The sequence below is a fragment of the Hypanus sabinus genome, chromosome X1 (genome assembly GCF_030144855.1).
Source record: "Hypanus sabinus isolate sHypSab1 chromosome X1, sHypSab1.hap1, whole genome shotgun sequence".
NCBI classification, from domain to species: Eukaryota; Metazoa; Chordata; class Chondrichthyes; order Myliobatiformes; family Dasyatidae; genus Hypanus; species Hypanus sabinus.
This window is the reverse complement of record NC_082738.1, coordinates 56103730-56117380: the sequence shown is the minus strand read 5'-3', so window position 1 is coordinate 56117380 and position 13651 is coordinate 56103730. Positions and strand designations below refer to the sequence as shown.

At 40.9% G+C, this 13651-nt stretch overlaps 1 protein-coding gene across 5 annotated transcripts in view; it reads left to right on the top strand.

The window, feature by feature from the left end:
• Nucleotides 1–1066: 1066 nt before the first annotated feature.
• atxn7l3a (ataxin 7 like 3a) overlaps nt 1067–13651 on the top strand; it is a 56253-nt gene continuing 43668 nt past the window's right edge. For 3 of the 5 annotated variants that reach the window (XR_009509042.1, XM_059956610.1, XM_059956612.1), the window contains exons 1-4: nt 3985–4096; nt 7002–7331; nt 7531–7729; nt 9299–9431. Coding sequence is in view for 4 of the 5 variants with exons in the window: in XM_059956610.1 (XP_059812593.1) it covers nt 7589–7729; nt 9299–9431 (274 nt within the window). In the remaining variant the exon portion in view is untranslated. Of the gene's footprint in view, nt 1474–3983; nt 4097–7001; nt 7332–7530; nt 7730–9298; nt 9432–13651 lie in introns of those variants that run through there. The other 2 variants (XM_059956613.1, XM_059956611.1) reach the window with 2 other exon arrangements.

The following is a 13651-nucleotide window of genomic DNA, read 5'->3' as shown; positions in this document are numbered from 1 at the left end:
TTGACAATTCATATACAATTGGCCAGAGACCCAATTTTCAAAAGCTTATTTTGTGTTAAAGATCTGTTTATTATTTTATGTCTCTTCTCCACCCCTCTCCCTCATGGATGCCATTTTCTATTTTTTTTTGGAAGCAAGTTCTCAAATCTGACTTGGGACCGTTGATTTACATTGCTTAAAGTATGTCTTCAGGGGTCTTTGCATTTGTTTCGTTTTCATTGCATTTCGCCTGCTTCAATTAACGCCTATCCCGAAAACTGGTATCTCAGAAGGCTCCCTACAACGATCTGATTTGATACTAGGCCTTATTGCCAATAGCTTGCAGGATCATTTTTCATTTGATCTAATGTACTTTTAAGATGTACATGCGAACAATGTACGATAACATTGTAAAATACTTAAATTTTACGTCTGAAACAACTTTTTACGCTACCTTCCGGCTTGTATTCGTAAAGAAACAGTTGGAACCTTAAATGGACAGTCAATAAAAGGAAAGGGGGTTTGTACTTAATGAGACAAAAATCTTTTCCTTTGTGTATGTTATGTGCCCGCTATCTTGAACGAAAAACAATTTTCTTCTCGTTGCCTTTTCTAATTAAAGGGACAGCAATACAGTTAGTTTAGAAGCAAGGAAATTATGAAATGAGGGACTATCTCGCGTGAGCTCAATACTTTTTATTGCAAAATCCTAATATCGACGACATTGAGAGGAACTATCGTCTCACTGCGGGGGGCGAGGTCTCTACACACTAAAGGTTTGCTTCAAGCGACCGAAAAATGGGCGGGTGGTGTGGTAGGTTGGATACTGAGATTTTGCAAATCCAGCCCGGCTCTATCGCATCTCCTAGTTGAATGAGGACCGAGGGAAGCTATAAGAATAAGGACGCAGCTTGGGGTTGCGGTCCAATGGGAGTATCTGGGACGCTCCATTTTTGATGGGGGAAAGACTAGCCTCTCCGTCCAGGCAAGCTCCCGGCGCGCGCAGTGTAGCCAACATTAATACGGGCCCCGAGAGACAACAGCACCGCACTCCCGTTCGATTGGTCCGGAGCCGCGAAATCTTAACGTCCATTGGCCAGCCTTGCCGTCAATTGCGAGATGCTTGGTGACGTACTTCCGCTCTCGGATTACGCTGCACGCGGCCTGGGTAGGAACGGTGGGACCTACGGCCCGGTGGAGACAGGCGGGGGTGGGGAGCCGGATCGCAACGCCTCCAGGCAGTGTCACAGCTCGACGTGCGGCGCGGCTTGCCTCATTACATGAAATGGCAGCCCAGGGTTAAAAGTGCGATTGCGCCGAAGAAGACACAGGGTGCGGATCGGAAACGACTGCTTGGGAAAACGAACGAGATTCAGGAGGGCCGTGGGGTCGGGGGCGCTGCCGGACTCTAGAGGAGATGGATCCTTGGCTGCAGAGTTACACCATTCAAGATTGATTGGTCCGGAAGCAGTGGTGCTTGAGAGACATCTGCAGGTATACCCCAAGGAAGGGACAAGGTGTGTGGGTGGGGGGGGGGGGGTTGGTGGTATGGTGGAAGGAAAGAAATCTGTTACGTTGAGAGATCGGAAGAGGAGAAACCTTAAGGGAGGAGAGAAGATCATCTGTGGGAGGCAATCTCAAGAGTGAGGGATACAGATTGGAAGAGAGCTGCCCAGGTTCAGTTCAGCTTGAATGTTCAGGATAGCCGAAGTGAGTCTGCAGGTACTGTCTTAAAAAGAGGGGGAGGGATCTCGAGACTAAAACTGCAGCAGTAAAATGAAAGAATGTAGGATCTCCTAAATTTAGGCTGAGAGGAAGCGATCTGAGATGGGGGTGGGAGGAATTGAAGGAGTCTTTCAGATATTGTTTGGAAGTCAGCCTGAGATGCAGGCAAAGAGGTGTCCAGGGAGGTGGAGAAAATCAGTTGCTCAGTAAAATAACATTTCTGGCTTTGAACACAACAGTGGCACACCAGATTGTTTTCAGGATGGGGAAGAAAAAATATAGCTGGACATCTTTAAAATGTCAGCTGAAATGGTTTGCTTGTGTTGCACACAATTCTAATCAGTTCTGATGATAATATTCCACTTAATTACCATCTTTGGCTGTCTACAAACATAACTGGGTTTGCCCGTTCCCACGTTTTCTGTAGTCCAAGGTATTTTAGTGTGCAAAAACAATGCTTTAGCAGCAGTGCTGAATCGTCTAAAAACAGGTAGCTTAACAGATTTCTGATAAATTTCTGTATCTTCCATATCCAGAGAAAACTAAATGCAGTAAAGAACTTGGCTATTCATGCAGCATTTATGAAAACATAGTGGGTCAGTGATCTTTCCTCAGAACTGGTTTTAATAATTGTTTTCTCCTGTATCCAGTTCCATGGGATTAATTATTGATTGACTTGGGGTTGAATCCTGCAATTACCATTCGTACAATTTTGCAACAGAGCATTGGCAAGAACATGTCAGAGAACACTGAAGCATAGAAACAAGCCTTTTGGACAATCCAGTTTATGCTAAATGGACTGCCTGGTCCCATTGACCCGCACCAGATCCATAGCCCTCCATACTTCTCTTAAACCTAGCAACACACACAAAATACTGGTGGAACTCAGCAGGCCAGGCAGCATCTATAGGAAGAAATACAGTAGGCGTTTTGGGCCGAGACCCTTCATCAGGACTAACTGAAAGAAAAGATAGTAAGAGATATGAAGGGGGGAGGGAGAAATCCGAAATGATAGGAGGGGGAGGGATGAAGCTCAGAGCTGGAAAGGTGATTGGCAAAAGGGATACACAGCTGGAGAAGGGAAAGGATCATGGGACGGGAGGCCTAGGGAGAAAGAAAGGGGGAGGGGAGCACCAGAGGGAGATGGAGAGCAGGGAAGGAGTGATTGTGAGAGGGGCAGAGAGAAAAAAAAGGGGGGAATAAATAAGAGATGGGGTAAGAAGAGGAGGAGGGGTATTAATGGAAGTTAGAGAAAGCAGTGTTCATGCCATCAGGTTGGAGGCTACCCAAATTAAATATAAGGTGTTGTTCCTCCAACCTGAGTGTGGAGGAACAGATGAAGCCACACTCAGGTTGGAGGAACAACACCTTATATTCCCCCTTTTTTCTGTCTCTTACTTTTTTTCTCTCTCTGCCCCTCTCACAATCACTCTTTGCCTGTCCTCCATCTCCCTCTGGTGCTCCCCTCCCCCTTTCTTTCTCTCTAGGCCCCCCCCCCCCCCCCCCCCCCGTTCCATGATCCTTTCCCTTCTCCAGCTCTGTATCCCTTTGCCAATCAACTTTCCAGCTCTTAGCTTCATCCCTCCTCCTCCCACATTCAGATCTCTTACTATCTTTTCTTTCATTTAGTCCTGACGAAGGGTCTCGGCCCGAAACGCCGACTGTACTTCTTCCTATAGATGCTGCGTTCCACCAACATTTTGTGTGTGTTGCTTGAATTTCCAGCATCTGCAGATTTCCTCGTGTTTGTGCCTCTTAAACCTACATCCTCTACTTCCACTGGTAGGAAGAGATTATTTTAAGGTGAGGTATCATGTTCATTCTGCAATTCAGATATACTGTGATGTACAGGTAATAGAAGAATTCTTTCATATCATTGCAGCATATAAAAGCTGTCTTCCATTGAAAAACTACAAAACAAAGCAACGCACACAAAATGCTGGAGGAATTCAGCAGGACACCTTATACTTCAAATTGACTCAATTATGATCTATTCTCTATTTCAGTATAGTTACTGAATGTATTTCAGTATATAGTTACTGAAATACATTTTATATACAACTATAATTCAATGTATTGTAAATATTGAGCATAAAGTCAACTAAGAATATACTAAGATTAATGCATGAGATTACTATATTTGTTTATTCTACAGTGAAGACTGGTAGTTGAACAGATTCTCCACCAAACCCCAACCCCACCCCCAATTAGTTTTACCTGCTTATGTATAGATTTCAATTGCCTGTGCTCTTTTTAAACTAACAATTGACCTTCTCTCAGTATTTTTAGTGACCACCTCATTACTATGTAGAAAGAAAATAGCTCACAATACCGATTGCCAATGAAAATGGAAGAAATGTCATTACCTGGCCTGGAGAACAGCAAATCCGAGGTAAAGAGACTTAGGAATTTGTCCTGGGGCGTGGATTGCATACTTGCTTGGTTTTAGTGGTGCATGGATGTATTTATCTAATGAATAATAACGTCTGTGTGCAATATGAGAATAAGCATCTGGTAAATGTGTATCTGTTCCATGTGTGTTTGTTTAGTAGGAATGCATGAGTGGTCATTGAGAGAGTACATACAATCAATGTGCATGTTATACATGTAGAATGTTTATTTCAAGAATACTAAATGGATGATTTCAGGTTATGTTAAATCATAATCTTCTGTTTTCATCAGATTAAATTAAGCTGGAGATGTATGTGTTGCTATCTGTGTTGTGGGATTTGGATGTTGTTTCAGGTCACTCAACTTAAATTGCTCCCAATTCCTTTGTGGTGTTTGAACTCTTTGATATCCCATTATTTTATTGAGCCTTTTGAATACACCCATTAACTGTCTTTTCTTCCTTCTCTTTCCTTTCTTGGTGTGTCTATTACTCTTGGTGTTTACAATTGACCGCAATTCTATGTGCACGTCATGCACTTAAGAATGAATTTTAAAGAAGGATTTAAGTAATACACTGATTTCATGCCTGACACAGTCAGGAGAGTTGGATGGAGAAATGTATCTGAACTTACTGGGGAGCTGAGCCTCACCAGGACACCACTTTTAGAGGATCCAAAGGCACTTATAAGTATGGTGCTAATGGTGATGGTCTTTTAGAACACTTAAATAATGATCTACAGCATTAATTTTGACTTTAGAATATGTCTGACATTAGAAAGTTTTGTTCACAATCATCCTTGTGATCTTACTCTTGGATACTCCTATGCATTTCTTCTTATTCCTCAGTTTCCACCACGCTTCTTCATGAAAGAGGCTTTTTATTTTGTCCAGTCTTTGTCTGTTGTATTTCATCTCTGACTGATGATATCAAGTAAAAAAGCTTGGAGTGATCCTAAGTCATCAATGAAATGGAATAGAAGTAGCCACAGAGTCTACTTATCTTGTTTACAGATCAGATTTTGCCAAGTCTTTTAACCTTTGATGTTCTGAGATACATCTAGGCAAAGATATATCTTTGGCACTTTTCCTTCTTAGCTGTATGAGTATGCGGCTGCGCAGTAACGGAAATGCTTTCATGCATGTAGCTTTTATTGCCACGCAGCTGGCATTTTCTTTTATATGATAATATAATTTTGAAATTATGTTAGTGTAATTTGAAATTACAACTGAAGCAGTGCAGTATGCAAAAGCAAAAATTAACAAGTTATGGTTACAGTATCTTGGTGATGCTGTTTATTAGAGTAACGAAGTGAAAGATCTGCTTGCTTCTGTAAATTCTGACATCAATAGTGCGCCTATTATTCAATTCATTCAGTGCATGTGTAATCACTTGGATAATAGATTTGCTGGCGATGAGTTAAGAGAATGGCGAGCTTTTGACCCTGTTGCTATTGCAAATGCGACCAATTTTCAATTTGGAAAAGAGAATGCTGTACGACTGAGAAAAAAATAACCTAACTACTATTGTGAACTACAGCAAAAACATTGCCTCAAAAATATCGCAGCAATACTGTGATTTCAAATTTGTCTTTTCTGACAAAGTTCAAACTGATTCTATTAAGGTGTTCATTGATAAGTTGAACTACATGCTTAGAAAAGAAGAATTTGAAGAACTGTCAATTCTTGTTGACATCGTTGGAACATTTCAAACTTCTCGTGCTGACTGTCAATGTGGGTTCAACTTATTAATTCAATCTAATGCAGACATCCCACCCTGCAAAAACTCATTTCAAAGAGGTAGCACCACCATTTTAGGGAGGTAGCAACCCCGCTCCTCTCTTCCCCCCCCCCCCCCGGTCGACCTCCAAGGGTGTATGTAATACTTTGTTCAGTGATTTTATCTAATCTGTGAACCAAGTTGGGTATATACGGAAAATGTGACATTAAGGTATGTACTTATATTATCATGGAGTCGTTTTTTTATTCTATTACAACTTTAAACAAGTCTACAGGGAGTTTGGCCTCATCACGTAGGACATCAATAGAGTAGCTCCTTAGCAGCTAGCCAGCTTGTTTAAATAACGTTAGCTAGGCTAATGAATGAATGACACCTGTTAAACTCACCTCAATATGTCTTTTACATTTTAACCCACCATGGGCAATAGAAAAGTCACTGTTGCAAACAGTGTAGTGAGCAACACTGTCATTATTTTTGAGGTCAACTGTAAAGCCCGCCCACAGAGTAAACTGATAGGTCTACATAGCACAAAGCGAGACCAATCAGGATGTTCCCTCTCCTTCTCCCAAAAATCAATTTCTGGGATATTGTATATAATTTGCGGGCATCAGGGAGTCACTATCAATATGCAGGAGACTCCCGGAACTTCCAGAAGAGGTGGGATGTCTGCTAATGTAAACCCAGTAACAGACTAGAAGTTGAACATTTGGATGATCTAATGAGAATTAAGATGAGTCTTTCATCTGTGTTTATAGGCAATGGATTTGTAATAAAGGCAGATGAGAAAAAGTTTATGAAATGTGAAAGATTTTCTTTGTATTGTATTTCATAAATAAAATAAACTCTAAATGTTCATAGTATGCATAATACGAAAAAAAATTAAAGTACAGTGCAGTTTTCAGGCCATGTAAAAATTTCCTGCACAGAGCGATGATTGGTCTGCGCAACTATATAAAAAAAAATTAGAGGGAATTTTGCTCTTTGGATGTGCTCCACAACACATAATGAGCACTAATACAAAAGATGATTCTTGACTTTTTATTCATAGCATGAAAAAACGCAAAAAAGAGTTTTGTGTTAAACCTAGAAACTTGCAGTGCATTGGTTTTATTTTCTGCAATTAATTGAGGGTAACACTAAACTCACTTAGCAAGCCATCTTTATTCAGTCTCAGGCATCAAGTATTCTACTGTGAAGTTCTGCAGATGTCTGCTTTTCTCTGCAACTGAGTGTACAGATTCTTGATCTTCATGACCTGAATATAATCTTCAATAATGATGGATAATTTCAAAGTGAACTTGCTACTGTGACAATCCCATGGCAGGTTGTCAATGGGACAGCACCTTCTATTTACATTTTAGAACTTTCTGGGGTCAGTGGAAAGAAAACTTTGAGCTAATCTTGAAGATTTCTTTTTGACCGAAAGTGAAGATATTCATCCAGCATACCAGCTGTTCCTCAGATATGGAAAATAAATAAAGTGGCTCTGGAGTAAATGGTGAGTACATTGACCGATTCTGTCTTTTACCTTTAGTCAGTGTTTTTATAGTGTGTGCCAATCACTGGGTGTATAACAGTTTCTGGGAACTGAATCTGCCTAGGTGGGCCACTCGCACTGACTAAACATCGAATTAATTTTGCTCTGCTTCTTGGCATGAACTAGATTGGCCTAACTTTCTGTCCTCTTAACCTGATAGAACAGATGATGAGCGAATTTGTTTCCTAAGAAAATCGTTTAGTGTGAACTCTGCAGCCATGCCCAAGCTGAAGCGGGTTTCTTCAGAGAAGAAACAGAAATATTGGAGGCAGCTGAAACGTGACCAGAGGCAGATGAACAGAGAGCACGGTGACCAGGCCATGGAGTTTGACGCTATCCCTGAAAGTTCTGCAGAGCAGGCCAGTACCCCACCCCCACCCCTCAAAATACCCTCTTCTGTTCTCTTATCACTGCATTTCATTGCTCTACCATGCTTGCGTGTCCCAGTGTTGAATGCTTTGGATGTTTTTCGCACATTTCTTTATGTTGAGGCTGCACTTATGGTTCACTGAATGAATAAAGGTTCTGTCTTCAACGCTGGATTTCCGTGTATTTCTTTGCTTCATCTTTTGCAATTTTATTTTTGAAGCGGCAATTCATGCAAAACTGTACGTGGCTTTTCACTGAGCGACTGCCAAAAGGATGGACCTCTTAATGAGGTGTTGTCTCCATCATGATTGAGCTTATTAGTCTTAAGGATGAGGGGATGAGTGTTTAGTATGAGATGAGGAGAAATTTCATCCTGAGGGTTGTGAATCTTTTTATTTGACTAAGTGGAAATATATGGATGGTTAGTCATTGAATATGTGACTTGACTGATAGATCCTTGAATAAAAGAGTAATAGGGTTATGTAAGGAGAGTGAAGTTGATGAAATAGTTCAGTTATGTTAAATGGTGGAACAAGATTAAGGAGCCATGTGACCTCCACCAGTTCCTATTTCATTAGTTTTTAATCACTATTTTTAGTTGTGGCTACCAACTTGCAGATAACATGGAGACAGTCCTGTGAGGTTGAGGCTCCTAAACAAACAACTTCCTATCTTCATTATGCATTGTGTCTATATGTTGTCCACCATAGGGGTCTCCAAATTGTGCTGACAGGTAAGGAGAAACAAACCACAGCTAAATCCACAGCAGTTACTCTGCTGTTTGTGCTTGGTTTTCTTGTCAGAATGGGTAACTAGCTGAGCAAGGAGTGGGTGTGTCAGACAGGAATATGGCCTGAATCATTATTATGCATGGCTTTGAATGGGCATGGACAGGATAACAGTGATCCATCGGAGCTATTTAAATAGAAATATCGCTGGCAGCATGTTTTCAGCCCTTTTGTTTTGCAAGTGATGCAAATGCCATCCTGATGTTTTGCGATTTAAGTAGAAAAATTGTAGATCTGTGTAACCTGTATGCCATTACCTTTCAGTTCACTGCATGCTCATAATGATTTATTTATTTAGTAGTTTGCTGCTCTTTTCTGCAGAAAAGCCATTGGAATATGATGCATCTTGGTACTGGGTCAGTAAATGCTGGTACTGTGACATTTAGTAGACCCATTTAGTGTGCGATTAAGAGGTCACTTCAAAGCATGGAAATGGTTACTTGTGCAGGAGCCTCACAAGAGGATTCTGGTGTGTGCTGTAATGACAGAAAATCAGCATTCCACTGTTTCAGATTGAGGCTATTTACCATGGGGGAGAGTTTTTAAAAAAAGTAAGTCCCAGGTATTTTTTTATTTAAGTACCTTAGTGAAAGTTTCAGTTCACAGTCCCTAATGATAACATTCAAAACTGTATTCCTTAATAAAAAAGCATATTTGAAGTGAGACTGTTAGGTTTCCTTTGGCTTGTCTGAGGACAAATCAGTTAACCTCCTTAATGACTGCTTTTTATTGTGGATCTCTTTCCATTTACCTTTGAGCTTTGTGTTTCAGGCCATAGCTCATGAGATCTATTCTGATCTCGTAGACGATGCTTGTCTGGGACTCTGCTTTGAGGTGCACCGAGCTGTGAAATGTGGTTATTTCTTTTTGGATGAGACAGACCCGGACAGTATGAAGGATTTTGGTAAGTGTGTTATATTATGATGGATGCTTTTTTGATTATGAATATAATTAATGATGTATATTTTGTCATCCTATTCCTTGGTTGGTTCAGTAAATAAAGCTGTTAGAACTGTGAAACTGAACCTTGCAAGCCAGGAAAGTCCCAGCTTCAAATTATATTACTGCTAAGTTTTTTGATCTCATTGTGGCAGGATGGGCAGTGTAATTAGTCATGGTGTCCCACCAGTAAATAGCAGAATAATTAAGCAGTAATTCTGTTGGGATATGGATGGATTCAAGTAATGAACTAAACTGAAATGACCCCTAAAACCCAAATGGATTTTGACATTCATCGATGAACCTTACATGTGAAGAGCAACTGCTTGCATGACAGCAACCATGGAACAAAGAATTTCAATGACATCATTTTCAGGAGGTGGGGGACTTACTGTTAGGGATTTATTGAACTCTGATTGCTTTAGGCATGACATTGAAAGGTGAAGGAGGCTCAAGGATTGTTAAGTTTACTTTTGCCCATATTTTTAATGTACATATTTGTTTTGTTCAAGACACATTTTGCGACATCTTAATTGAGCAATCACTGATGGTTTTGGCTGACAAATCTAGTACAAGCTTTGATAAAATTTTGTACGTGTTTTGATAGTTTTTTAAAAATAATTTTTCTACAGTCAAGATAACTTTACAATCTTTATTTAGTTATCCTCCATGTGCCAGCCTCAGATTGTCCATAAGAAAATATTTGTAAAATCTCTGTCCCCTCTAAAGATTATCTACAAATGCGACATTACTTCCACACACGGAAAGTTTTAGAATCCTGTGGTTCCACTTCTTTGTTTCCTTTGGCTGATTTGGGTCTTTACTATTAACTGAATCTGCCCACAGAGTTTCCTTTCAATTTTTATTTTTGTCCAATTAAATTAATAATCACCTGTCCTTTTTCTTGAACTCCAATCTGATTCTCAATGCAAAAATAATAAACTACTATCAGAATTCAGCAGGTCAAGCAGCATTTGTGGAGACAAAAGGGTTTTTTTTCGATGTTTTGGTTCAAGACACTACCAGATCTAGAGGGGAAGTGGAAGGATGGTCAATATATAGAAGTTAAGGAGGAGGTGGAACAGAAGCTGGTTGGTGATATGTGGAACCAGATGAACGGTGTGGTGGTAGGTGGCATGATGGCCAGATGGAGCTGGTGTGGGGAGGGATGAACGGATAGGCAAAGAAAAAAAATGAAGAGAGAATTTGGGAGGACTAATGAGAATAGGAAAGGAGCATATGGGGAGGGGAGAATCTTGAAATTAAAAACTGGAAAATTCAGTGTTCTTACCATTGCATTGTAAGTACAGGAGTAGAATATGAGTTATTCTTGTCCTTGGCTTCTGGGCTCATGGTGGCAGTGGAGTCGGCTGAGGACAGGGTATGGGAATGCGATTCGAAATAAGATACAGCTGTAAGTTGAAAATGACCATTATGGACAGAGTGCAGGTGCCCTGCAAACCTGTTGCCTAGACTATGCTGGGTCTTGCTGATGTTGCAGTGGTGAGGGAGGAAGCGAAGACACAAGTCTTGGACCTCCTGTTGTTGTGGGGAAAGTGTAGGGGGAGGGGAGAGGAGAGTGGGAAGAGATGAGTGGACTAGGGAGTCATGGAAAGAGTTTCATGACAGCGAAAGAATTTTTATCCATGGTTTAAGAATAAGGGGTAGGCCATTTAGAACGGAGTTCAGGAAAAGCTTTTTCACCCAGAGAGTTGTTGATCTATGGAATACTCTGCCTCAGAAGGCAGTGGAGGCCAATTCTCTGGATGCTTTCTAGAAAGAGTTAGATAGAGCTCTTAAAGATAGCAGAGTCAAGGGATATGGGGAGAAGGCAGGAACGGGGTACTGATTGTGGATGATCAGCCATGATCACATTGAATGGCGGTATTGACTCGAAGGGCTGAATGGCCTACTCCTGCACCTATTGTCTATTGAGTGGTCCTTGCAGAAAGTGGAGTTTGGATACGGGAAGGTGTAACTGGTGGTTGGATCCCATCAGAAAAGGCATTGATGATTGATGGATGCAAAGGCTGATGGGGTGAAAGATGAGAACCAAGGAAGCTCTTTCTCTCCTCCCTGGGATGAAAAGAGGTTGGTGGAGGTGTGAGAGCTAGAGTACAGGGAAGTTAACTACAGATATTTGCAATTAAACCACCAATTTCAACAGATAGCTCTACTTCACCTCCTCTCAGCCTATAGCCTATAAAGATGCTGTACCTTTCTGTGTTACCCCAACACTTCTCTGCTCTCACACGCCTTCTCCCTAGTCAAACAGAGATGGAGTTCCTGTGTTGCTCAGCTTTTACCCAACTAACACTACTTTAGCCATCTCAACACCAACTCCTCCCCCCACACATAGCTCTATCTGTCTTCCACCTACCCCTGATCTTTTCTGCTTCCACATATCAACACATGCCCCACCTGATCACTTCTATATTGGGGGCACTTTTCCCATTAGTCCTGATGCAGGATCTCAACCCAATATGTTGACACATCCTTTTTGTCTTAACACGTGCTGGTGGATCCACTGGCTTTACCTGGCAGCTTATTTTTTTGCTCCAGATTCCAGCACCTGCAGTCTCTTCTCGCTCTGATTATCAGTGACTGGCTAGGTGCAAATCCCATGGATAGTTTGTTAACTGTTTGATATTTATAACTTTGGTTTAAAGAAGGAACATGGTCATAAGCAGCCAAATTTATGAGAACGGGTCTCATTGTAATGCATATTTATAATCACACCCAGAATCTTTTAGGTTAACTGAAAAAACAACGAGGGACAGACATTAATATCAATTACTTAATCCTTGAATACTCCTAACACAAGACACTGTTGCTCACAATACAATACCTATGCACCATTGTCATTAAATTGCGTTTTCACATTATCAGGGGATAGGTGATTAGCACAAAATTTACAGTCTATTAAAAATGAAAGTATTTTTGAGGTTCCTATACACCAGATAATTTTCTTTTCTTGCAGGAATTTATCATGTATGCTGTCTCTGTTGGAAACTCAAATGCTTCCCTGGAACCAATAAAGGTTCAAAGGTTCATTTATTATCAAAGCATGTATCCATATACATCTCTGAAATTGGTATTTCTCCAGATAGCCACGAAACAAAGAACATGAAAGTCATTCAGAGCAAAACATCATATCTCCCCCAACGGGCAAAAAAACCCAGCATCCCAATCGTCAACCCCCAACCCCGCCTCCCATGCACAAAATGATGGAACAAGGACATTGACCCTTAAAAAAACAACCCTTCCCCTACACAAATAAAACTAATAGAACATCAACTCCCTCCCCATACCTTCCCTCGAACAACAAAATGGAAAGGAGCGAGTGATTATAAACACAGAATGTAAAAACCATAAGTCTGAAAACGTCCACAGTCCATAAATTCAGTAGTCCAATCAATAAATGCAGAACTGCAATACCACTGACGTTCATTGAAAGAGAGGGACACCACACAAGGCAGTGATGCCTACCCACTCGCCACAGTGAACCATACAGTGATAGCCACTCACAGATTCCTTCTTTGACAGCAATCAAAAGGCAGGCAGTTGGCGCTGAAATTTGTGCTTGCCTTCCATATTCACCTCGATGTCTCAATCTTTAATTCAACACTTTAATTGCTGATTAATGGACACTTTAAACGACGAAACAGAGTCGAACATCAGCTCGAGGGCCGTCTTAAAATTTCTTCGCATCGAGGCCATCCGAGAATGTCCTCTCAGAGACAGTAAAGCGCTGGATCACTCATACAATCCTCAAACTGTAAATCACAGGCTCTAACAGTCCCAGAAACACACTTAAGGTGAAAAACAGATGTAAAAGAAACAAAAAAAAGCTATTTCCATGAGCTATCTGAGAGATGTTGACTGAGGGAACATTGCACCCGAGCACCATCTTGAATATAAAGCCATCTCGTGTTCGCAGAAGAGGTGGGTAAAAACTGGTGGCTGGAACTTATCAGCTTTCCTCATTGAGAAAGGAATGTATTCACATCGAGGGCATTTCACTATTGCAGTGTAAACTCCTGGCAAATTCAGGGCATAATATGTTGTATATCTACCAGCATTGGCCTAAAAAAATAACTCCACTTCTTTTTAAACCCAGAAGTAACATTGCATAAGATGAGGATTAAATTGGACTTAACTTGGACCATACCAGGATTCATTTCT